General features: G+C 44.1%; 2 protein-coding genes across 2 annotated transcripts in view; both read left to right on the forward strand.

Moving 5' to 3' along the window:
• LOC102821407 (uncharacterized protein ENSP00000372125-like) overlaps positions 1–15,000 on the forward strand; it is a gene marked incomplete at its 3' end in the record, with an annotated part of 23,138 nt that extends 8,138 nt beyond the window's left edge. Inside the window, exon 3 of the mRNA XM_006862772.1 lies at positions 14,911–15,000. Coding sequence (XP_006862834.1) covers positions 14,911–15,000 — 90 coding nt within the window. The remainder of the gene's footprint in view (positions 1–14,910) is intronic.
• Positions 15,001–15,094: 94 nt separating this feature from the next.
• Positions 15,095–22,956, forward strand: NRIP2 (nuclear receptor interacting protein 2). The gene is made up of 6 exons (XM_006862694.1): positions 15,095–15,286; positions 18,615–18,764; positions 20,446–20,528; positions 21,807–21,928; positions 22,193–22,245; positions 22,864–22,956. The coding sequence occupies exons 1-6, from the start codon at positions 15,095–15,097 to the stop codon at positions 22,954–22,956; spliced, it is 693 nt and encodes a 230-aa protein (XP_006862756.1).
• Positions 22,957–24,834: the final 1,878 nt, after the last annotated feature.

Genomic DNA, 24,834 nt, shown 5'->3' on the forward strand with positions numbered 1-24,834 from the left:
CCATCCTGGGGTTCGTTGAGCTTCTTGAATGCTTATCTTTTCACTTTTCATGATGTTAGGAAATTTTTCATCCAGAATCTCTTCAACTGTCTCCTCTGTGGACTTGTGTTATTGTTCCTGTTCTGGAATGCCAAAAATTCTTATGTTATTCTTCTGCATGTTATCCAACACGAATCTTAAGACTTCTTCAGATTTCTTTATCCTTTTTTGTGTTTGTTCTTCTATCTTAGTAGTGTTGAGAGATTTATCTTCTTGCTCACTAGTTCTGGCTTCTATCTCTTTAGTTCTACTCCTTTGCCCTTTCAGTGTATTGTCCATTTCTGACATTCTATTATTAATCGTTTGGACCTCTTTCTTTAGGTTTTGAATTGTTTCCAATGCTGTATCTATTTTCTTTGATTGTTCCTGTAGCACCTTCCTGACGTCTTCCTTATTTTTCTCAACTCCATTGTATAGTGTTTTGATAAATTTTATAATCATTTTTCTGAATTCCTTCTCAGGCATTTCCAAAGCCTGCCCATCTTCCAGTATAGAGTGTAGGTCTACTTCCAGCTCATTTGCTTCAGCCACTTTATCTTGTTTATGGTCATGTGCAGATATGGTCATCTGTTTCTGTTTTTTGGGCATATTCAGGGGTTATCTGTGGCCTTAATATTTAGATGGGTGTGCATTTTGGTATTTTTTATGCTTTCTGATTGCCTCCAGGTAGATGTGATCAGGAAATGGGTTTCCTTTTTAAATCTTCTTGAGAAATTTCAAGATGCCACTGTTGGTTGTTTTGACGTAACTTAGGATTTAATTTTCAGCTTATTTCCTTTTTTGTCTGCTTGTCCTGCTCCACAATCCCCGTTCAGGCCTTTTTTCTAGTTGCAAATAGTTCAGGGCCTGCTGTGGCCATTTGGTTTTAATTGGAAACTGTCTCTTTAAATTTTGAGGAGATCTGTGCGCACGCGTAGTAGAACACTCCCAGGATGGGGCTGGGGTGTCACTAGCTCAGGCACCCCTACAGTCACCAGAATGGAGGTGCTCAGACAGCAAGGGACCAATGAATAGCTACCAAAAGAAAAGAATGTCCACACCTTTATCTCTGCGATTCTGCCAGGCGTCTGTGGCTGCTCTGATCCTTCCCCCGCTTGGTCTTACCCAAGATGGCGGCTCCTGGAGCAACTGAGCGTCCCGGACTAGAAAGCAATGGATTTCTTGCTTCTGTCACAAATTCCCCAGCTGTAAGCCTTCCAACCTTCTAAATATTCCTTTATATGTGGTTAAGAGTTCTGGGACCATCTCCTGAGCCTGTTTGGTTGGGTATTCTGTGTTGTTGCTGGCGGAGCTCTTCACTTCACCTCCACCCGATCCGCCATCTTGTTTGTTCTCTCACCATCTCCGTTTTTAGAAAGGCTGACTGCAGCCCACCGAGATGTAAGACTTCCTCCAGGTAGCACAGCCAGGTAGTCCCTGCTCTCTTGCTGGGGGTCAAGGCTAGGACTTAGGGTCTATCATCATCCTACTTCTCAGGCTACCTGCCCACAATTCCAGGGTCTTTTCACTTCCAAAACAAAAGGGCTAGAGATATTCAAAGAGAAGACTGAAGACTTGAGGGAAGATACGGGGAAGCCCTGGAGACTTTTCAGAGTAAGCTGCCTCCTCTTTGGCCTTGAACTAGGGGAGAACAGAAAGGTCAGGTGGTCCTGCACAAAATCCTACTCACATTCACCTCTGTCCTGCACTGCCCTATTTCTGCTGCCAGGGGAACTAGAATATTACTCAGAGACCCCTTGTTCACTGGCCAGTCAGAGATGCAAAAGGAAGACTCCAGAAACTGTTGAGCCCTAGTAAATGAAACCAAGTTGTTCTGACTCCTTGTAACCCTGTAGGACAGAATAGAACTGCCCTCATAGAATTTCCAAGGCCATAAAGCTTTATGGAAGCAGATAGCCACATCTTTCTCCCATGGTAGGGCTGGTAGGTTTGAACTGCTAAATTTTTCATTTGATGCTAAGCACTTTAACCACTGTGCCACCAGGGATCCTGAACTCTAGTAGGCCAATGCAACAATAGCATCCACACTACCTTCTGTCAAGGAAAAGCAATCTAGGGACTCTTTTAAGGCAATCACTAGCCCAGACTGCCAGACCCCTGGTTAGCAAACATGAGCACACATATTAATATGGATTTCTTGGGTACCATTGAGGAGGAGCCCTATAAAGACCTAATCTCTCACCACAACTCTTATTTTTGATTGTGATAAATGTATATGTAACAAATCATTTGCCATTTCAACATTTTTCACGTGTACAATTCGGTGATATTAGTTATCACCACAAGTTTTGAAAAATAGAACTGATAGGAAACAAGGAGAGACACCCACCTTCCCACTTGGAACATCCCACTCTCTAAGAACTGTGCTCTGAGGAATACCACCAGTATCCAAGCACAAAAAATCTTCAGACCACTTTGAGTTAACACCTCCCTTCTGTGACCACCCCTTCCTGAGCCTGCTCTTAGTCTTAGGAGTTAAGTAGCTGAGGCAAGTCCTGGTTTGTGAGTTGCTGGAGGTCTGAGGGGTGATCAGGAGCCACTGAATACTGGAGGCTGGGGAGCCTGGGAACTTCTGGCCAATAATGTTGGTCCAACTACATTGGCAGTCATGATCTTAACTTTCATTCTTCAACTGGATGTCAAAGTTGTCCCATCTCATTGCCATAGCAAATCAGAGCCAAGATTCTCCGGCCTGGCCTGTCTACCCAGAGCTAACTCACTTGCTCCAAGTCTTGTCTTTGTGCCTCTCTCCCACCTCTGAGCCTTCTCGTTAGTTATGCTGTCCACAGAGACACACCCATTTACTCTTTTCATTAAGCAATGTAAATAATTTTTCATTATGCAGTGTAAATAATTGCTGCTGTCCTTGTATTGCACTGTGGGTTAATGCGCTAGACTGCAAAGTCAGTTTGAACTGCAAGGTTGGTGGTTCAAGCTCACTAGCTGCTCCTAGGAAACCCTATACATGGTCTCTATGGATTGGAACCGACTCAAAGGCATCATCATTTTTTGAGGACTCCTGGTATGGTGCTGTAGGATCAGCACTGGACTACGAACCATAAGGTTGGCAGCTCAAACCCACCAGCCTTGGAAACCCTATACAGCGTCACTGTGAGTTGGAACCGACTCAACGGCACTTAAAGACAACAACAAATCATTATTTGACTTCTACTTTGGACATGTTATTGGGAGGGAGTAGTTCCTGGAAAAGGAGCTCTGGTAGCATAGTGGTTACAAATCGGGCTGTGAACCTCAAGGTCAGCAGTTCAAAAATACCAGCTGTTCCGTGGGAGAAAGATGAGGCTTTCTGCTCCCGTAAAGACTTACAGTCTCCAAAACCCTGTACAGGATAGACTCCATGGCACATAACAACAACAAGTTCCTGGAAAAGGACATCATACTTGGTAATGTGGAGGGTCAACAAAATAACCAGATGGATTGACACAGTAACTGCAACAATGGGCTCAGTTATGACAAGCATGACATGGTGCAGGACAAGGCAGTGTTTTGCTGTCTTGTACATACAGTCACTATGAGTCAGAACCGACTCCATGACACCTACATCTATAATTCAGTAGTTTCTGCAGCTGTTCATATAGAGATGCCCATCTCAAACCAATAAAAACATTATACAATTCACTCACTGCAGGGGTCCCAGCACAGACCCAATCACAAATGTCTACATTCTTATAGATAATGTCACTGCATCTAGAGATTGTTCACTTTAAAAAGTAGATTTGATGTGTGGCTTCCTTTAGCCCATCTTCCTTTTCACTGGGCATTAACAACAGGTGCCATGTGATTCCTAGACAGTGGTCACTAACCTCTTTTACCTGAATGTCACTAGAAATAGGAGGTCATATCCGTGGGTGCCAAAGCTTAGCCAAGAAAGAAGGAAATAGTGGAGGGAAATGGAAGCAGAAAACAAAACAAAACAAAAGGTTAAGCAGAGAGGGAAGAAGAGAAATACTGAAGTCAGATAAAAAGCAATGTGGGAGTCTTGGTTGGAGTTTGGGGATCTAAAATGTGGAGATCTAAAATGTCTCAGGACGCTTTCAGTGTCAAAATTGGGGTAAGGGGGCGGTTAAGCAAGACAAGTTGCGTGGGAGTGAGGGAAAAGAGGAAGAGTAGAAGGGGTTTTGAGTGATTGTCTATGGCATCAGTTGGATGATGTGACCAAAAATACCAGGTTGGAGACTCAACAGGCTGTTCTTGTGCTTCATCCCCACAGTAGTAGTGGTAACCATAAAACGTTTCCTCTTGTGTCCTCTGGGTTTGAGTTGAGCAATTCATTCCATCAACTTTTTGCTGATAGAAGAGAAATGAACTCTGACTTTAGAAAGCCTACAATCTAGTGGGAAAATGGATATGTAAACAAACAATTATAAAATAGTGTGATAAATACTGCAGTGGTCACTGGGCTTGAGAGTCTCAGGGGATGTCTAGGTCAATTGGCATAACTCACTCCATTAAGACAAAGTGCTGCATAGAGACTAGAATCTCAAAAGCTTGCAAGCAGTCATCTAAGATGCAACGACTGGTATCTTCTCATCTGGAGCAAAGAAGAGTGAAAAAAAAAAAGGAAGACTCAAGGAAACAATGAGGCCAAAGGATCACATAAACCACAGCCTCAACTAGCCTGAGTACAGAACTAGATAGCACCTGGCTACCACTATTGATAGTTCTCATCAGGATCACAATAGAAGATCCTGGACAGAATAGGGGGGAAACAGAACAAAATTCAAAATCATAAAAAGAACAAGACTTACTGGTGAAACCTCTGAAGACTCTGGCCCTTATACACTTCAAACCTGGAAATGAACCCGTGGACAGAGATCATCTTCCAGTCAAACAATAGGCCTATTAAGTCAACAATAGCACCTGGTATTATTGTTCATATAGCAATAAATAACCAGCGGCTCCTCAGAAACCCTCTACAGGGTCACTAGGAGTTAGAACCAACTCAATGGCACTTAACAACAACACCTGGGCTCCTCAGAGCTTTCAGTGACATGAGACCAAGAGAGAAGCATTTATCCAAAAACAAAATTCAGAAGGCAAGAAGAGGAGGAAAGAAGGACAAATGGAAACAGGGCACCCAGGGAGGAAGTAGGCAGAGTGCTGTTACACTGAGGGCACTGCAACTGTCCTGAAACAAAATATGTACAAATTGTTGAATGGAAAACGAATTTGCTCTGTAGTCTTTTACCCAAACTACAACAAAATGTTAAAAAATAACAACAAATAATCCTGTAATATACATAGATGGGAGTCCTTGTGTGGCGCTGTGAGTGAGTGCACTGGACTGCAAGGTCAGTTTGAACTACAAAGTTGGCTGTTCAAGCTTACTAGACGTTCCTCGAAAACCCTATACAGGGTCACTATGAGTCAGAACCAACTCAATGGCACTCAACAACAAGAACACCATGCATAGGTAGGAGTCCTGGTGTAGTGCTGCAAGATACTGCTCTGGACGGCAAGGTATGTTTTAACTGCAAGGTCAGCACCAGAGCTCTTTGGAAATCCTACACAGAGTCACTATGAGTTGGGACCAATTTGACCACACTTAACAACAATGCATAGAAAGCTGTACCAGGTATACAAGGAAAGCAAAGAAGAGAGCCATTTAAGTTGGTGTGCGTGTGTATATGTGAACACACTTGACATGTACTCATCACTTATTATTTGTCAATAAGCACTGGACTGCTAACCACCAGTTTAGCAGTTCAAACCCACTAGCTGTTCTGTGGGAGAAAGATGAGGCTTTCTGCTCCTGTAAAAATTTATAACCTAAACAGGGTCGCTATGAGTGGAAATGGACTCAATGGCATGGAGGTTTATTTTGTTTGTTTTATTTGTCAGGCACCGAGACTTTCTGCTCCTGTGAAGATTTACAGCCTTGGAAACCCTATACGGAATCTCTATGAGTCGGAACTGACTCCACAGCACATAACTACCACCACCGCCATTTTGAGAGAAAGGAATCCTGATGATGCTGTAAGATAAGCCCTACACTGCTAACCACAAGGTTGGTGGTTCAAACTCACCAGAGCATCATGGGAGAAAGATGAGGCTGGCTGCTCCTGTAAACAATTACAGTCTTAGAAACCCTGTATAGGGTCGCTACGAGTTGGAATTGCCTCGATGGCAGTGGGTTTAGCTTTGCATTTATTTTGAAAGAAGAAGCCCTGGTGGTGCAATGGTTAAGCACTAACTGAAAGGTCAGTGGTTTGAACACACCAGCTCCTATTCTGTGGAGGAAAGATTCTGCTTGTGACAGCTTCCATAAAGATTTACAATCTTGGAGACCCTGTGGGGTCTACTCTTTCATATAGGGTCACTAGGAGTTAAAATGGATTTGGTTACAATGGTTTTTATTTTGTTTTGAAACATTTACATAAATCAACCTATTTAATCCTCACAAACACTGTGAGGTTGGTACTATTATCATGTCCAATTTATAGACAAGTAAACTGAGGCATAAAGAGCTGTTAGCCATTTTATTATTCTGCCTCTCATTTCAACTACACAACTCTACAACTTATGTCAATTTTACAGGTGAGGACACATTTAAAAAGATTAAGCACTTCATCCAAGGTCAGCCAGTCAGTGCAGGACAGAGGTGAAATTCTTGACCAGGTTTGCGTGAGTTCAACACCCCATGCATGCTCAGTCTATTTTCATCACTAGAGACAAACTACTTGACTTTTCTGTACTTTGATTTTGTCATCTATTGTTGTTGTTGTTGTTAAGTACCGTAAAGTAGGTTCTAATTCATAGAGACCCTGTATAGGGTTTCTGAGACTGTAAATCTTTGTGGGAGCAGGAAGTCTTATCTTTCTCCAACGGAATGGCTGGTGGGCTCGAACCTCCTCCGATCTTGTGGTTTATAGTCCAGTGCTTATCCTACAGAACCACTTGCTCCCCTTGCCATCTTTAAGATAAAAGAACATCACCCTAGTGTCTCAAATATAAGAAGTGTCCTAGCCTAGTAGTCTGTAGAAGAGCTACCTGTTTAGGGTGGGACCTGGAGGTAGAAATTTTCAAAACTGACACAGAGCTCCTGGTATCCTTGCGCTGGACAGGAGAATTCTGGAAAACAGTTTCATTCCTGTCTTCAAATCTGACAGGGCCATAAGAGTACGCCTGAAATAGAATTGGCTGCCCTTAACCCCCCATGGGCTCAAGGGAGCTGTTTGTCTACCTTAAATAACTATTAAGACTATTCTGGGAATTTCCTTATGCGGCAGGGTATTTGACTGAACAATTTTGATTTTGCTGGTCCTGATGAACTCTCCTTCGCATCTCTACCATCAAAGATAAGAATTGGCATTATTTCATTTTGAGGAACGAACACTAATATGTAGCGGTATTTAAAGGTATCGAAGGTTAGCACAAGAAAAGTAGGAATCAGTTCATCTCCATCTCTACTGAGGTTTGGATAACAGAGCAGGAAATATAGCTACAGGAATTTATTCAGATAGCACTTCCTGATGAATTTGAGAGATACTGGAGTAGATTTTATGAGATCAGAGGAAACAAAACTGAAAATTATTAGTGCTGTCCAACAGAAATACAATTGAGTCATAGCTCTAATATAAAAGTTCTCAGTTGCCACATTAAAAAGGAGAAAGAAGTTGATAAAATTAATTTTAATAATATGTTTTATTTTAGTCAATATCTCAAAAAATCATTTTATGTTTAATTAATATAAAACAATGAAGTATTTCACAGTCTGGTTTTCATATTAAGTTTTAAAAATCCAGTGTATATTTTATGCTGTATATCTCACTTCCTGACTAGTCACATCTCAAGTGCTCAGTAGCCATACGTGGTCAGTGGCTACTGTATCGGACAGCAGAAGTCTAGAATTGCTAATAATTGTCTGACACTCAATGGCAAATGCAAAGTATAGTCTGGTTTTATTTAAAAGTGAAGGTTAGAAGGCCTTCAAGCCAGTGAATTTGGAAGAGCAAGAACACTTCACCGCTTTGAGTCCTCAGTTTTCATCATGGCTCGAAACACAAAAACCCATAGCCATCTGGCAATTTTTAGAACACATGCAACAGTGTTTTGGGCTCTCTATTCCATAGGGAAGCCCTGATTCCCTCAGGTTTGTCAGATTCAGTACTTTGAGAAAAGCACCATGCCAAGGAGAGCAAGAAAATGGGTTCCATCCTGGGGTAGATAAGGTAACTCTAGTCTCTCCATTGTTGTTGTTGTTAAGTACAGTCAAGTCGATACCATCTCACAGTGACCCTGTATAGGGTTTCCGAGGAGCGGCTGATGAAGTTGACTGCTAACCTTGTGGTTCAAAGCGACCTTGCAGACCAGTGCATTAACCCACAGCGCCACTCCAGGACTCCAGTCTCTCCAAAGGAAGACACATGCCCTTTACCCCAGTCAGTCAGTTGTCTTGCTGGTGTGAATGCCTGGTCACGGGAGGAACCAAGTAGGACATATGGCAAAATCTATTCCCATATCCGGGGTGGGGTGTGAGAGCATAGTATGATCATTGCCTAGATATCTTACCTGTACCATTCCCTCTACCTGAGGCATCTTGCCCACAAGTACCTGCTGTGTCTTCTTCTCCCTCACCCTCCTCGGGTCTCTGCATGATGTCATCTCACAAGAGGCTTTCTCTAACCTTTATTTCTAATATAGTCAATTCTACCACCCCATCTCCATCGCTCTCTCCCTTTCCCTTCTATATTCTTCTTCGACACTTAACATTAGTTGGCATTATATGAACAACTTAGTTGTTCATTATTTGCCTTCCCCATTGGATTGTTCACTCCATGAGGCTAGAGACTTCATCTGGGTCACCATTGTCAGCCTGTGATAGGGGCTCAATAAGGAAAATTCTTTCTGTAACTCAGGGGAGAACCAACGCAGTAAGGAAACTAAATGTCACCGTTTTTCTCATTCATTTTTTTTTAAGTTTTTATTGTGAATTGCATAGTTTCTTTATTTCTCTCCCTCAAAACTTCTGCAACTTTACTGAATTTGGATTCATTCACTTTAATACATAGTGCACCACAAGATGAAATAAGTAAGAGAAATAACAGATATTTTCCAAGTGCACTGGAGGATGTAACTTCTGCATCTTCCATTCCTAATCATTCAGAATAGTTTCATATTCTTGCTTCTGGAAATCGTCCCCTTTCCCAGGTCTCATCATTAGAAACTAACAAATTATTCCCTGTGAATGAATTGGTTTTCTGAATTCTGTAACCATTAGGTTAAAAAATAATGAGAGGAGAGAACTGAGGTGAGCTAGTGACATAGACAAAGACAACAAAGGAGCCTCAGAATATTCCCTGGTATTCTCCACCATCACATTGAAGGAATTTCTTTAGCTTCTATGAAAGAAGAGTGCAGAGCTTTATATTGATAGAACATTCCCATTCTCCCTGAAACTTGGGGATAAGGTCAGAGACAATGCTTAATTTTTACAAAAGATGAAACAAAGAGCACAAAAAAGAGTCTCCTCATCCCTGAGTTCAACCCCAAAAAAGTAATTGTTAGGTGCCATCGAGTTGGTACCCACTCATAGTGACCTTATGTACATCAGAACGAAACACTGCCCGATCCTGGGTCAACCTGTTACTACACTTCAGTCCACTGATGATACCACTTGGCCAATCCATCTTGCTGGGGGTCATCCTCTTTTTCTCTGACCCTCCACCTTACCAAACATGATACCTTTCTCCAGCGACTGGTCCCTTCTGACAATATGTCCAAAGTATGAGAGACAAAGTTTGGCTATCTTGGCCTCCAAGGAGCACTCTGGCTGTACTTCTTCCAAAACGGATCTATTGGTTCTTTTGGCAGGCCATGGCACTTTCAATATTCTCCTCCAACACCATAAGTCAAAAGCATCAATTCTTCTACGGTCTTCCTTATTCACTGTCCAGCTTTTGCATGCATATGAGGTTATTGAAAATACCATGGCTTGGGTCAGGCACAACTTAGTCCTCAAGCTGACATCTTTGCTCTGCAACACTTTAAAAATGTCTTGTGCAGCAGATTTGCCTAACGCAATACGTCGTCTGATTTCTTGACTACTGCTTCCGTGAGTGTTGATAGTTGATCCAAGAAGAATGGAGTCCTTGATAACTTCAATCTTTTCTCCACTGATAAGAATGTTGTTTATTGGTCCAGTGGTGAGGACTTTTGTTTTCTTAACATTGAGATGTAATCCATACCAAAGGCTGTGCTCTTTGATCTTCATCAGTAAATGTTTTAAGTCCTCTTCACTTTCAGCAAGCAAGGTTGTATCATCTGCATATCGCAGGTTGTTAATGAGTCTTTTCCTCCAATCCTGATGCCACGTTTTTCTTCATAGAACCCAGCTTCTCGTATTATTTGCTCAGCATACAGATTGAATAAGTATGGTGAAAGAATACAACCTTGTCCACCACTCTTAATTTTAAATCATTCAGTGTTCCCATGTTCTGTTTGAACAACTGCCTCTTGGTCCAGGTACAGACTCCTCATGAACACAATTAATCTGGAATAATCATACTTTGCAATGTTGTCCATAGCTTGTTATGATCCACGTAATTGAAAGCCTTTGCATAGTTAATAAAGTAGTGAGATAATATTAGCTGGGACACAGAACACAGGGATCAGTTTGACTCTTCACAGCTCCATTTACCTATTTCACAGCTACATTCTAATAAATGGTATTTTCTGAGCATGTGTTGTTTCCCAGAGTTAAGCAATAAAGGCCTTATCAGACCAACTTAAAAAGAGGACCCGATTTTCCTCAGTTTCACTCCATCTAAACTGTAAACTCCAGAGTCTCTACTGTATGCTACAGAAACATTTACTCTTCCCTTGTATGCAGGGTACACACCTAAGAGTGCCTAGCAGACTGGCCCAAAGCAACTTTGCAAAGTGGCATAGAGCCACCTCATCCTTGTTAATTGACAAACTAACATTTCTTTTTCAAAGAATGCATATATAAAAGATTACTGTGGCTGTTGAAGTATTTTCAAACCTAAGGAACAAGTTGCTGAGAATAAAGTTGGAGGAGTTATATTTGAACATTGGGACCTGCTCACATTACTCTCTGTAGGTTACTCACTGATCTGTCAAGACAGTTGCAACTTCGGAAACCTGGTTGTGAAAATTAAGGTTTCCTGTCAACTTGACTGGGCCAAGATTCTCACTGGTTTGGCAGTTGAAAAGAAGTATCCTCATAAGGAGATCTAATATATTGTAATTAAGTCTATGATAAGGTATGCTATGAGCAGCCAATCAATTAAAAGAATGTTTCCTTGTGGGTGTGGCCTGCTTCTAATATATTAGACATTCAGGCAAAGCTTGCTTGCTCTCTGCTAAATCTAGATCCAGTATCTGGCTGGCTTCCAACCTCTGCTTCTTTGGTGACCTGCTGTATTACCTGCCTGACTGCCATCTGACTTGCCTGCTGTCTAACCTGACAATCTTGGTTCATCTGACCTAGACTTGGAACTTTCCCATTTCTACAACTGTGTGAGCTATTTTCTTGATATGAATTTCTCTTAGTATATACATATATAAGTTTCACCTGTTTTGCTTCTCCAGAGAAACCCAGCCTAAGACGTTTGGTGCCAAGTGTGGTTCTAGAGAAACAAAACCGTAAGAAGAGGTTTTCTAAATTGGTTCTCAAATCTGACTACTTTTAAAGACATTGATAACTATGTTTCTATTAGTGAAAAGGGTACTGCATTCCATGGTTGAGGTGGCAATGTTAATGTGCAAAATATCACCACCTGTATATCTTGATGATGATCAAGTACTGATGATGAGTAAGACTCTGGGAGATCATGTGTTTGACATGATATTGTAAGAGAAGTATAGGGAAGCTGGTTGTTTGGTCCTACTGACAATAGACCAAGTGGTAATAGAAAGAGACTGGCTCAGGGCTTTGGAGTTACAGCTCACACAATCATAAAAGACCTCAAAGTTTCCACTTGTGCCCTGAAAGAAAGCCTTATTTCTTGTAGAAACAGAACTGATATTGCCAAAAACCAAACCCAGAGTCTTACTGTCACAGTGGCTAATGTAATTAATGTAATGTAATGACATTGTAATGTCAACAGAATTCCTAATCTCAAAAGTTAAAGTAAGGGCGTTGATTGGGAAGAAATACAATCTTGAAAATTTATGAAGGGGACATATGGGCAGATAATCAGGAAGCTGGGGAAACTGAGCCCTTAAATTCTGTAGAATCACTCTTTTCAATAGCACCACCCCTCCCACCTGAAGAATTTACTCCATCTTTGTCTGCTGAGCCATTATCAATAAAACCATTATTCCCTCTGCCAACACTCCATGAGATTAACCCACTGTACCTGCCTGAGGCATTAACTTGGGGTAAGACATTGCTGAATGTTCCCAGGAATCGCCTTCACCAATGATTGCTTCTAAACCTATAACTAGACTAAGTCCCAGTGACCTCCAAAAGGTGAAGCACAAATTGTGACTCAGGAAGCAGTGCACTGCTCTCCAAAAAAACTGCCTGATTTTCCTAATATTTACAAACAGAAAACTGCAGTTCTGAAGGGATTGTAGAGATTAGTGCTACAATCAAGGACTTGAAGGATACAGAATCGGTGGTTACCAACACATCCCCATTTAACTTAGCTATCAGGTTTGTGCAAAAAACAGATGGATCTTGGAGGATGATAGTGGATTATCATAAACTTAACCAGGTGGTGACTCCAATTGTAGCTGTTGTTCCAGATGTAGTTTCATCATTTGAGCAAATGAATACATCTCCTAGTACCTGGTATGCAGCTATTAATCTGGAGTGCAGTTCTACTCGGAAATACATGGAGTCGTCATGACTCAGGATTGAGTTGATGGCAACTGGTTTTATGGGAATGATAAACACCAAAGTCGAACAATCTCTTTGATATCCCATGTGAGTAAAGTTTTACTAAAGGTAACACAGAAACGACTGCAAGCACACATTGACAGAGAACTGCCAGATTCAGAAGAGACCGTGGAACGAGAGATATCATTGCTGATGTCTGATGGATCTTGGCTGAAAGCAGAGAATATCAGAAAGATGTTTACCTGTGCTTTATTGACTATGCAAAGGCTTTCGGTTGTGTGGATCATGACAAGCTATGGACAACATTGCGAAGTATGAGTATTCCAGAACACTTAACTGTGCTCATGAGGAATCTGTACCTGGACCAAGAGGCAGTTGTTCAAACAACATGGGAACACTGAATGGTTTAAGATTAAGAAAGGTGTGCGACAAGGTTGTATTCTTTCACCATACTTATTCAACCTGTATGCTGAGCAAATAATACGAGAAGCTGGGTTCTATGAAGAAAAACGTGGCATCAGGATTGGAGGAAAAGACTCATTAACAACCTGCAATATGCAGATGATACAACCTGGCTTGCTGAAAGTGAAGAGGATTTAAAACATTCACTGATGAAGATCAAAGAGCACAGCCTTCGGTATGGGTTGCATCTCAATGTCAAGAAAACAACATTCTTATCAATGGAGAAAAGAATGAAGTTGTCAAGGACTTCATTCTTGGATCAACTATCAACACTCATGGAAGCAGCAGTCAAGAAATCAAACGACATATTGCATTAGGCAAATCTGCTGCACAAGACCTTCTTAAAGTGTTCAAGAGCAAAGATATCAGCTTGAGGACTAAGGTACGCCTGACCCAAGCCATGGTATTTTCAATAACTTCATATGCATGCAAAAGCTGGACAGTGAATAAGAAAGACCGTAGAAGAGTTGATGATGCTTTTGAGTTATGGTGTTAGAGGAGAATATTAAAAGTGCCATGGGCTACCGAAAGAACTAATAGGTCCATTTTGGACAAATGCAACCAGAGTGCTCCTTGGAGGCCAAGATGGCCAAACTTCGTCTCTCATACTTCAGACATATTGTAAGGAGGGATCAGTCGCTGGAGAAGGATATCATGTTTGGTAAGGTGGAGGGTCAGAGAAAAAGAGGAAGACCCCAAAGAGACGTACTGACCAAGTGGCAGCATTGATGGACTCAAGCATGGCAACTTTAATGCGGTTGGCCCAGGATTGGGCAGTGTTTCATTCTTCTGTTGGTACTGACTTGATGGCACCTAACAACAACAACCATCTGGAGGGAGGACTCCACAGAGAGCTTCAACCATATTAGTATCAGTTTATTTTATTTTTTTGGTACCAGTTTATTTTTAACCGGTGGTGAGTAAAGGTCACTCTATCATTTGCTCTATGTTTGTAATATAACAATTTTTTTTTTAAGTTCTAGGATTTGAACAGCCTACATAAAAGAAGCCGAGAAGCCGGGTACTCATTTGTAGGGAGATTGAGATCTGCTGTGGCCACCTTCTGGAACCCAGAACACATCTGACATCTGTCAAGGAGATTAGGGAGAGACCTAGAAAAGTAAAGCCTCTCCTACCAGGGAGAGGAGAGGAAGGGGAGGTACTCTGATGGTGTCCTTTTCTGTCATGAACCCCAGTTTTGGCCTGCACCCCAGCCTCTGGGCTACAGAGAGCCATAGATGAAGAAAATAGCTGGGCAGCCCAGGAGACTGGGAGGGATGCAAAGCAGAGCCAGTTACGCATGCACATGGACGCACATGCCTGCATCTCAGAGGCACACAAAGCACACAGGAGGCCGCCCCCACACACTGACACAGATGCTTCCATTCAAACAACCAGGCACGGACACCCTGATAGTTGATGGCACTGTTATGTGCACACACACACACACACACACACACTGGCTCTAGAACTAGAGGCACTGCAGCATCTGTTGCCCTCCCTCTCTCCTAGTGCTGGGTTTTTCCAGCCAGAACTTCACTCTCTCTACTGCATCTCTGGAAATGGGTGTCTGACGCGAGTGCTCCTGCCCATTATTTATTTATTTCCTCCGGTTCCTCCCACCGAGACCCTCCTGTCAGAAGGAGAGCTGCGGTCCAGGGAACGGAATCAGGCAGGAAGCTGCAGGGACACACGGACGCAGACAGGACAGAGGGGAAGACCACTCAGAAGCCTCCATCTACACTTCTCTTCCCCAGAGTGGCCATGAGCACCAGGCAGGTGGCTAGGAAGGATGAGAGAGACACCGATGTGAGGAGACAGGAGGCTGAGCTTCAGAACCGAGCCCACCTGAGCCAAGAGCGCCGGCTCAAACAGGCTACCCAATTCCTGCACAAGGACTCTGCCGACCTGCTCCCCCTGGACAGTCTCAAGAGGCTGGGCACCTCCAAGGACTTGGTGAGGCAATCCCTTCCCTCCCTGTCCCCAAGAAAGTCCCCCAGTCCTTTCTCTCTGCTTCCTAGATCCTGAGGAGGGGGTGAGAGAATCATAAAGGGCAGACCCCAAACCTCCAGGGTTCCCCTCTCTTACTGAGTATAGTAATGCTGAGATTCTCTTCAACTTGCAGGGCTTCGCCTCAACCCTTCTCAGGCTCTTCTTTGGTGGTGTTTCCTGACTTGGTGGCTCTGAGGGACCTTATGCTCTTCACTTAGCTTCCTCACCTTTACCTTTAACAAGGGTGAGGAGCTTTGTTATTTAAGAGTAGTTTTAGAGGAACACAGCAACCTACTGGGGCAGTCAATTAAGGCTGGGAGGGGATGGAGGGTGATGATGGCTCAGTGTAGGGTGGTGGTGTTCCTCTCTCCAAACTCTTGATTTTCTCATACCCAATCTATCCATTCATTTGCATTTTCCCCTCAGAAAATTAGAGCGCTTTGGGTTTCCATCTTAGTATTAACTATCATGTCTTAAGATACTTAAGAACATTAAATATCATGTCTCTTGACCTGGGCCACCTGGTCTACCTGTGCCCCACTTCCTCCCTCTTAGTTGGAAGACCTTTCCTTCTGCCTCCATCCAGCAACTCTGTCCATCAGAGGAGATCAGGAGGAAAAGCAGGTGGGTCAGGGAACCTACAGCCGTTCCTCTCTGATAGGCAGCAGTTAAGAGTCACATCGCTTGGATTCAGATCCTGCCTTTGCTACTTACTAACTTAGGCAATGTACTTTACATCTCTGTGAGTTAGTTTCGTCACCTGTTAAATGAAGATCAAGTTGACAGTATCTACCTTAAAGGGTTGTTGTGGGAGTTATGTGAACCAACCTATACAAAGCACTTAAAACTATGCCTGGCTGATGGGACGCATTATATACAATGTGGACAACGATCCCTCAAGCTGACCAAAGGAGAGGAAGGTCTTCCAAGAAAGCCTCAGAGCACTGTGTGCGCTCTCTCACATCTGGTCAGGGCCTGGGGAGGGGTCTCAGCAGAGACTTCTCCTGAGCTGTCACTTCTCTCTGGGAATGTGGAGGCAAACCCAGCCCCTCTCTGTTTTTCCTGACCTAGCCCTACCTTTCCATACTTCTCCCAGTCAAGTGCCCCCCAGCCCAGAATCCAGGCCGCCACAAAGAGAAGTGATTTGAGTGCGATCTCTACTCAGAGAACTCCCAGGGGTGTGTCCCCCTCTATCTCCCCTGCAAACATGGCAAGTACAACTGAAAAACAGGCATAGAACAGGGAAGCAAGTTCTTGGACTCCGTGTGGTGGGGACCTCACAGCCTCTACCATTTGGGGATCCCTTTTATTTGGCTCCAGATGATGAAACTCTTTTAACATTGCCATGAGAGAACGGCACAGAAATGGAGGCAGGTCTAGCCTTCTGTTGAGAAAATTCTGGGCTTTTCAGCTCCCTGCTCTGCTTCAGGACTCCTAATAGTTACCTCCAGTGGCTTTGGGAGTAAAGCCACAACAGACTGGGAAGACTCTGAGTCTCCTTTCCTGGTACAAGCTGCACAGTGGTGGGAGAGGGTTTGAAGCCAAGCATCCATCTATGGGAAAGGTGGGAGGAGATGTAGGATAGTTGGTCTCTCAGGCCTGTCCCAGAACTCGAAGCCCTGTTCCCAGACCTGTGTCTCTTGCTGGCAGCCTTGCTGACGAAGAGTAGTCTCAGGGGACTCCTTAAGCCAAGGGTATGAAAACAATCCCAGGCTCCCTGGGAGAGGGGGCAGGTGAAAAAGAATGTGCAAAGACTCGAGGGCTATGTTCATTTTTTTTCAGCAAATGTTCAGTGAGCGCCTAATATGAGGGGGCTTCACAATGTTCATGGAAAAATTGCATGATCTTTTAATTGCATTTTCCCTCATATATGCTGAGTGAGGCCCTGGGATCTAACAATGAATGAGACACAACACCTGACCTCAAGGGTTCTCTAGGCTAATGGGGGAATGGAAGCCATAAACAACATTGATGAAAAGTATGATGAAGCGGCAGAGAGAAGGAGCCCCAAATCAGCTTGGTGTGTGTGTTACTGTTGTACAGGGTCTCCAAGGAGAGGCTGGTGGGTTTGAACCGCTGACCTTACAGTTAGCAGCCCAGTGCTAATCCTACAGCACCACCCCAGGAGTGTAGGGGAAGGAATATGAAGAGGTCAGTCCTACAATAATTACAAAGTTCCCCGGGAAATCCCACATTATTCCAGTCTGACCTAGAGAAGAGTAAGAGAGAGGAGTTTCAGGGAGCCGAGTGAGCTGGAGCAAAGACATGGAGCAAAGAAACAGCTTGGTGCTGACCTGGAGCAATACAACAGCAGAATTGCTGGGCAGATAACGAGGCTCAAGATTCAGATGGCAGCAGCTCGCTCTAAGCTGCGGTTCACTTTACGAAGTTTGGACTCTCTAATGTATACAGTGGGGAGACAGAACTTTGATGGATTTTTAAACAGAGGATTGACATAGTTCTAAGTTTTACTTCAGTGATTTGATATGCACTTGAATCCCCTGGGGATCATGTTAAAATGAAATCTCTGATTCCTTAGGCCTGGGATAATGCCCAAGATTCTGCATTTCTAACAGGCTTCCAAGTGATGTTCAAACTGCTGATCTGAAGACCACATTTAGAGTAGCAAGGGTATTATATAACTGATTTTGGAGGTTTTGACAGCAATAGTATAGGGAGAACATGGAGACCACATAGGAAGACATGCCAGTGGTCCAGGACAGCTATGGTGAGGCCTGAATAAAGATAGTACATAATAGAAAGGAGGGATGGACTCTAAACACAGGAGGCAAAAATGGCAGAACTTAGGGAGTCACTGGACAGGGCACTGGTGTTTGAAAGTGAGGGAGAGCATCCAACATCCTAGTTTTAAAGACTTTGACTTCTTTTCATGACACCAGCAACCCTGGGGTCTGATGCCCATTGAAGGATGAGGCAACAAAGGGAAAAACAAAACTCCTAGTCAAAAATGTATATTTGAGACAAAATTTCCCCCAAGCATACTACACTAGTTCCTGAAAAGTCCCTCCATCCAACAGGGCAGTCTAACATGGACCGTTATTCTCCCACTAGTTTGTTGTTGAGCCATCTATTGAGGTCCTAGAAAAATAGCATGATTTGATTCTGGGGTTCACTTGACTTTAATTGTCCAATTGCTGGGTTCCTTGTGTCTTTGCAGGTTCCTGTCCCTTTCTTACCCCCATGAGACTCAGGAATGGGGTGGGCCTGGGAAGAGCAACCTGGACACTTTAGGTTTAGACTCATTTACCCCTTTGTTTTGTGCCTGAGCCAGCAGCCACACAGCGTGATCCAAAGGCGCCTGATGGCGGGAAACCAGAGTCAGCTTCAGGGTGAGTCTCCCCTAACACAGGCCCTAACACAAGACCAGAACAGCAAGGAGACCTGGACAACAGAGATTCCGGTCCTTCTTGTCAATTGCAAGGTGAGCGATCTCCCTGGGCTCCAACTCCCGCTCTGCCTGCACTGGTTTGTTTACCTTATCCACTCTTTCTCCCCCTGGTGGTGAGGGAGGAGAAAACCTCATTCCCTAATCTGTTAAATGCTGGTGAGTTTGCACTGCTGACCTTATGGTTCAAGTCGACTTTGTGGTCCAGTGCTTTATCACATAGCACCATACCAGGACTCCTTATCTAAATAAAAATGGGGTCTTCAGACCCTAAAGGAGATGGAGTGATACAGTGGATGCAACAATGGTCTCAAACATAGCAATCATGAGGATGATAGAGGACTGGGCGGCATTTCTTCTGTTGTACATAGGGTTGCTATGAGTCGGAACTGACTCAGTAGCACTTAATGTCTACTTTGGAGACCCTGGGTAATTAATGCAAATGGTTAACACACTCAGTTGCTAACTGAAAGGTTGGAGGTTTGAGTCCATCCAGAAGTGCCTCAAAAGAAAGACCTGATCATCTATTTCCAAAAGATCAACCACAGAAAACCTTACAGAGAGCAGCTCTACTTTGATACATATGGGGGTCACCATGAGTCAGAGTCAACTTGAAGACAACTGGGTAGTACAAATGGTTATGTGATCGGGTACTAACGGGAAGGTTGATGGTTCAAATGTATCCAGCAGAGCCTCAGAAGAAAGCTCTGGCAATCTCCCTGTTGAAGTGCAGTTGTATTCTGAAATACATGGGATAATCATCAATGCAACTACTTTTATCTTCTTTACTTTCTGCCTCAATCTATCTTCCCTCTGTACAAGTCCAGCTATCATCAGTACCACTACTTGCTCATTTAAAAGTGAATGAGACTTGAGTGTGCTCTACATATATGAATGGTGTGTGCACGTATGGCTAATGCAGTTCTTCCAGAGAAGTCAGGTTTTCATTTCTGAAGCCACAGAAGCACTCAGCCACTATTGCACTATTCCCAATAAATGCCCATTGCTCTTCTACCACTATCTTGCTCAGTTTCCTCTGCCTAGAGAGAGCCCTTTTTGCTCGCCAGTCATTGTATGACCACATCCTACCTAACCTTTGAAGGCCCAGCTCAGATGCTAACACCTCCTTGAAACCTTTTCTGATTTCTTTGGAAATATTCTTTCCTCCTTCTCAAACTCTATAGTTTTGAATCACAACCCTCTCACAGCTTAGAACTTTCTACCATGTTATTCTTGTGTGGCTTTGCTTTGATTCCAATTCATTGTAACTCCATAGGTCAAAGTGAAACTGCCCCATAGGGTTTCCTAGACTGTAATCTACATAGGAGATCACCAAGGAGCCTGGTGGATTTGAACAGCCAACCTTGTGGTTATCAGTACAGTGGTTATCCTACAGCACCTCATCAGAACTTAATATCATAGAAGTGAAGATTTATAACATACAGGATAATTACGTCAGATCACATTAAGGGGGGCAGGGGGCAAGGTGATTGATTACATAACTGCCAAACTATTGAGAATCATGGCTCAGCCAAGTTGACACATTTGGGGATGGGGGGCATAGGAGGCACAATTCAATACATGGCAGTTAGTAAGTATTCCGGGATCTTCAACCTGTTTTTCTAAAAGGAAATCATGAAAAGGCTGGGAAAATTGAAACTCCAAACCCCATCCATTTTCCTGGAACTCACTGAGTCCTCCACAACCCCTTTCTCAGTGCCAGGACCAGCTGCTGAGAGTGGCAGTGAACACAGGCACACAGTACAATCAAATCTCTGCTGGATGTCTCAGTCGCCTGGGGTAAGAGTGTGGCTCCAACCAGTGGGTGAGGTATTGGGTTTCTTTTTCAGGTGATGAAAACGTTTTGAAATGAGATAGTGAGGATGTTGTTGCTGTTGTTAAGTGCTGTCGAGTCGGTTCCAACCCACAGTGACCCTGTACAGGGTTTCTGAGGCTGTACATCTTTACAGGAGCAGATAGCCTCATCTTTCTCCCGCGGAACCACTGGTAGTTTCGAACTGCTGACCTTGTGGTTCGCAGCCCGATTCATAACCACTACGCTACCAGAGCTCCTATAGTGAGGATAACACTGTAAATATATTAAAAGACAATGAACTGTCCCCTCTGTATACAGGGCTGATAGGGACAGGCAACTTAGACATTGGCTAATTTGGGGGCTATAAAGGCACGAAGTGACTGGATTACGAGTTTTCAAGAGGGAGTATAGTTTCAGAGTGTAGGGGGGAAGGCAGAAACCTAACTGAATAGTTCTCATCTTGTCTAGGCAGATCTGATGAAAAGACATGGGGATAAGATTCTTATGATTCAATAGTGTGTAACTGTTATCATGACAAATTGCGACTGTCACAACAGTAAAGTAGAAGTTCTGTAACAAAAAGGGGGGAGTAGTTAATCTTACAATCCAGGACCATCAAGGGAGAAGAGCACAAGCAGAATGTGGGACCCTATCCAGAGAAGTGGCAACACCAGAGATGGAGACAGAGATGAGGACATGGAGAAATAGAGCAGCTGAGGACTCTAGACTCATGGAAAGGGAAAGGCTGTGGCCAGGAGGCAGGCTTGCAGAATGTGCCCTTTGGTTGTTTAAATGATTATATATTCCTGAGTGTTTTTGTGTACATCCCAAAACAAAAACAAAAAACAGAGGAAATGGATGCAAATACTGTTGAATGACGGTGCACGGAGGACATTGTAATCATTGCAATGAAATGATGAATGTAAAACCAATGTTCTCCCATGTAAACTATCTCTCAATTCACAATAAAAACTTTTTTAAAAAACTGAATTTCAAAGAAACAATGGGAAAAAAACCCAAAACAATGAACTGTACATTTGAAAAGAGTGAATTTTGTGGTATATGAAATACACCTCCACAGAGATGGTAGTTTTAAAAAAATGCAGACAAGAAGTTCTGGCAGGGAGACAAGAATTTAGATCCCATGGGGTGGGTGGAGAGCAGGGACTGGATGAGAACCCACAGCATGGTGGGGAGGGACACCTGCTAATTAATGGGGTGAAGGGAGGGATGCTGTGCATAACCGTATTTCCCAACCACAGGTTAGAGAAGCGGGTCCTTAAATCCCCAGGTGGGGACCTGGCACCTGGACCTCCAGCCCAGGTGGAACAGCTGGAGCTACAGCTAGGGCAGGAGACTGTGGCATGCTCAGCCCAGGTAGTAGGTAAGTCCTCCCTTCAAGAACAGCCTGTTGTCTTTCCTGTTCTACCTTCCTCTCCTAAGTGGGGCAAAGGCAGAAAGGATGCCTTTTAGCCCGACAGTACTAGACAAGGTGTTCCCACGGAGTCTCTGATTCTCCTCGGTCTCTGTGCCAGTATTCTCAGACCTGGGGTATGGGACAGGCAGAGAAAGAGTGACTGCTGAGAGGTGGGGAGCAGGGACCACTGGGCGCCCTCCAATTTCTTCTGTTTCCAAATGGTTCCTGCAGATGTCGAAAGTCCTGAATTCTGCCTTGGACTGCAGACGCTGCTATCTCTCAAGGTAAGCAGGATGCAAGCAGGAGCTTGACTCAAAATGTTGGGAAAACAGGTGCAGGTGTGGGAGTACAGAGCAGGTTCTAAGGAGAAAGGCTGACGCTGGAAGGCAGGAGCCCTAGCTTCCAATTTGCTTCCTTGTTGTGTGCGTTTCAATTGCCTGTGATGCACAATATAGGGCAGAGTGGAATGGTCCTTTAGGGCTTCTTTGCAGAAGCATATTGCCACATCTTTTTCCCAGAGTGACTATAATAGAATTACATTACAGACCTTTCAGTTAGCAGCCAAGCACTTCAACCACTGTATGACCAGGGCTCCTTCCTTCTTGTTGCTGTAGTGAAGTGCTGTTGAGTCTGTTCTGACTCAGAGCAACCCTGTATAGTTTCCAAGGAGCAGCTGGTGGGTCTGAACTGCTGATCTTGTGGTTCACAGTCCAGTGCTGATCTTCCAGTGCCACACCAGGAGTCCTTCCTTAGAGCCTACTTATTTGCCTACAAGTGAAAATAGAGATCGGAGTCCCATCCTGGACCGAGCTGGGGGCAAGGAGAACAAAAAGCCGATGGAATCTGTGGGAAATGGGAGAGGGAACAAAAAGAGCCTCTCTCACACTGTCCTCTCCACACAGAGCTGCATCGACCTGGAGCGTGGAGTGCTGCGGCTGAAAGCCCCATTTCCAGAGCTGCCCTTCCTGCCTTTGTACCAAGATCCTGGCCAGTGACTGCTGTCCCAGTCAGTCCCCAGGGGGAAAATACCTGTCTTTGGGGAAGAGCTATGTGGGGAATGGGGCATTCCTAGAACCAGGTAGCTGGGGACTACTGTGTCTGTCCCTTATATTACCCCTGACTCCCACTGTCCTATTTCTCCCATCGGCCACCTTCCTCTCTGCTTCTGCAGCAACTGCTCTCTTCCTCCAGGAGTTTTCACTAGTCGGCTCCTGATCAATCCCATGGTCCTGTCCTCCCTCAAGAAGAAAGCAAAGCTAAATCCAAACTGCAGAAAGGGACATAAGCATAATGGGGCCCCAAGCTTGGTCCTTGGCATGATAGGAACTAGTCTGAGTCAAAGGCTACAGCCAACTGCTGTCCTCCAACTCCACTCCTGACACCACTAGGCTGCCCTTACTTCCTGGGTCCCTGATCCTTCTGGTGCCTACCTTTCTGATTCTGCACATATCGGCTCACAGGTGAGTGGGGGAAGAAGTGATAAGCAGATATTTCAGCACAACACAGAAGGTGAATCGGTAGAAGAGTGTTTAGCTTAGAAGGCTGAATGCTCTTTTATTAGCTCCTTCTCTGAGGTCGCAAATGTCTCCAAAGTCAGTGACTGATTACTCAGTGCAGAACCTTTGTTGTATTTCTAATATTTACTTTTAATATTCCAGATACTGGCCCCTTTTTACTTGCTTTCTGTACTACTTTGGGAGGCCTGTATGAAACAGCCCTTTCGAGGTGACAGGTTGGTGGGGTGTCAGTACTCAGGTTTAACCTTGCCAGTATTCTTAGTGCTAGAGACAGCCACTGCACGAGGTCGTCTTACTTATCCCTCACCTCTGGTCCTTGAACTTGAGTTTGCCCTAACCTGGAATCAGTGGCTTCCAATCCCTCTGCCAGGCTCTGAGCCCAAGTAAGACGACAAAGAGGCTCTTTTGGTTTTCCTGGGAAGAGAGGGATCCAAACCTCAAGAAGCCAGACCCCTGAGTGTCTTTCTAGTTGGTTTGAGTCACTCAAGTTATGAATCAGGGGTAGAGGAAGATGGCGGTGTAGCTAACCTGAACCCTGGGCCAGGAACTGAGAATCTTCTGCTGAAAGCAAAATCTTGAACTTGGGGTACATTAGAGAAGAACCAGGAAGAGGTGAAGTGAGGGGCAATCTCTAAGTTTGTGGAGTGGTGGTGGGAGGAATGATTTACCAGCCAGCCTCAGCAGGCAACCCCTTGGAGTCAGGTCCGGGGCAAGTTCCCCTTTAGTCCCTCCATCACTACGCCTCTGGGACCAGGAGGCTGCCGGTGACACTTTGCCTTTCTCAGTAACTCCCCTGCCCTCAAAAGAAAGGTATAGGAGCTCACTTACCACAGGTGTATGACTACTCTGGCCTCAAAATTGTAAAGGGTCCTTCTCTCTCACTGCCTTGATCCATGACTTCTCCTTTCCTGGGTCTTGTCCTCTTCCTTTCTCTGTCTGCCTCCTGCCGCTTCTATAACCGCAGACCCCAGGCCCAATGGCGGACCCTTAGCTCAGCTGCTTCTCCACTTGAATAAAGCTTGTTTCTTTACGCTGATGTCTTCTTCTGAGGTGTTGAATGATAACTGCCCTGTAACCCCAGCCTAAGGTCCTTACAAACAGGAAATAGGAATGTGAGCTCTTCGCCTGGTTGACCCATCTGACTGGGGTCAGTATAATTTACAGTGATGACTTTCAAACCCTTTTGACTATAACTCACCGTAGGAAAGAAATTTTACATTGCACTCACTACACATGTATTCATGGACTCGCTCTCTCTCTCTCTCTCTCTCTCTCTCTCTCACACACACACACACATTAATACTTACCCATATTGTGGGAGTCCTGGTGTGGTGCTGCAGGATAATGTGCTGGACC

This window comes from Chrysochloris asiatica, unplaced genomic scaffold, assembly GCF_000296735.1.
Source record: "Chrysochloris asiatica unplaced genomic scaffold, ChrAsi1.0 scaffold00050, whole genome shotgun sequence".
In the NCBI taxonomy this organism is placed as follows: domain Eukaryota; kingdom Metazoa; phylum Chordata; class Mammalia; order Afrosoricida; family Chrysochloridae; genus Chrysochloris; species Chrysochloris asiatica.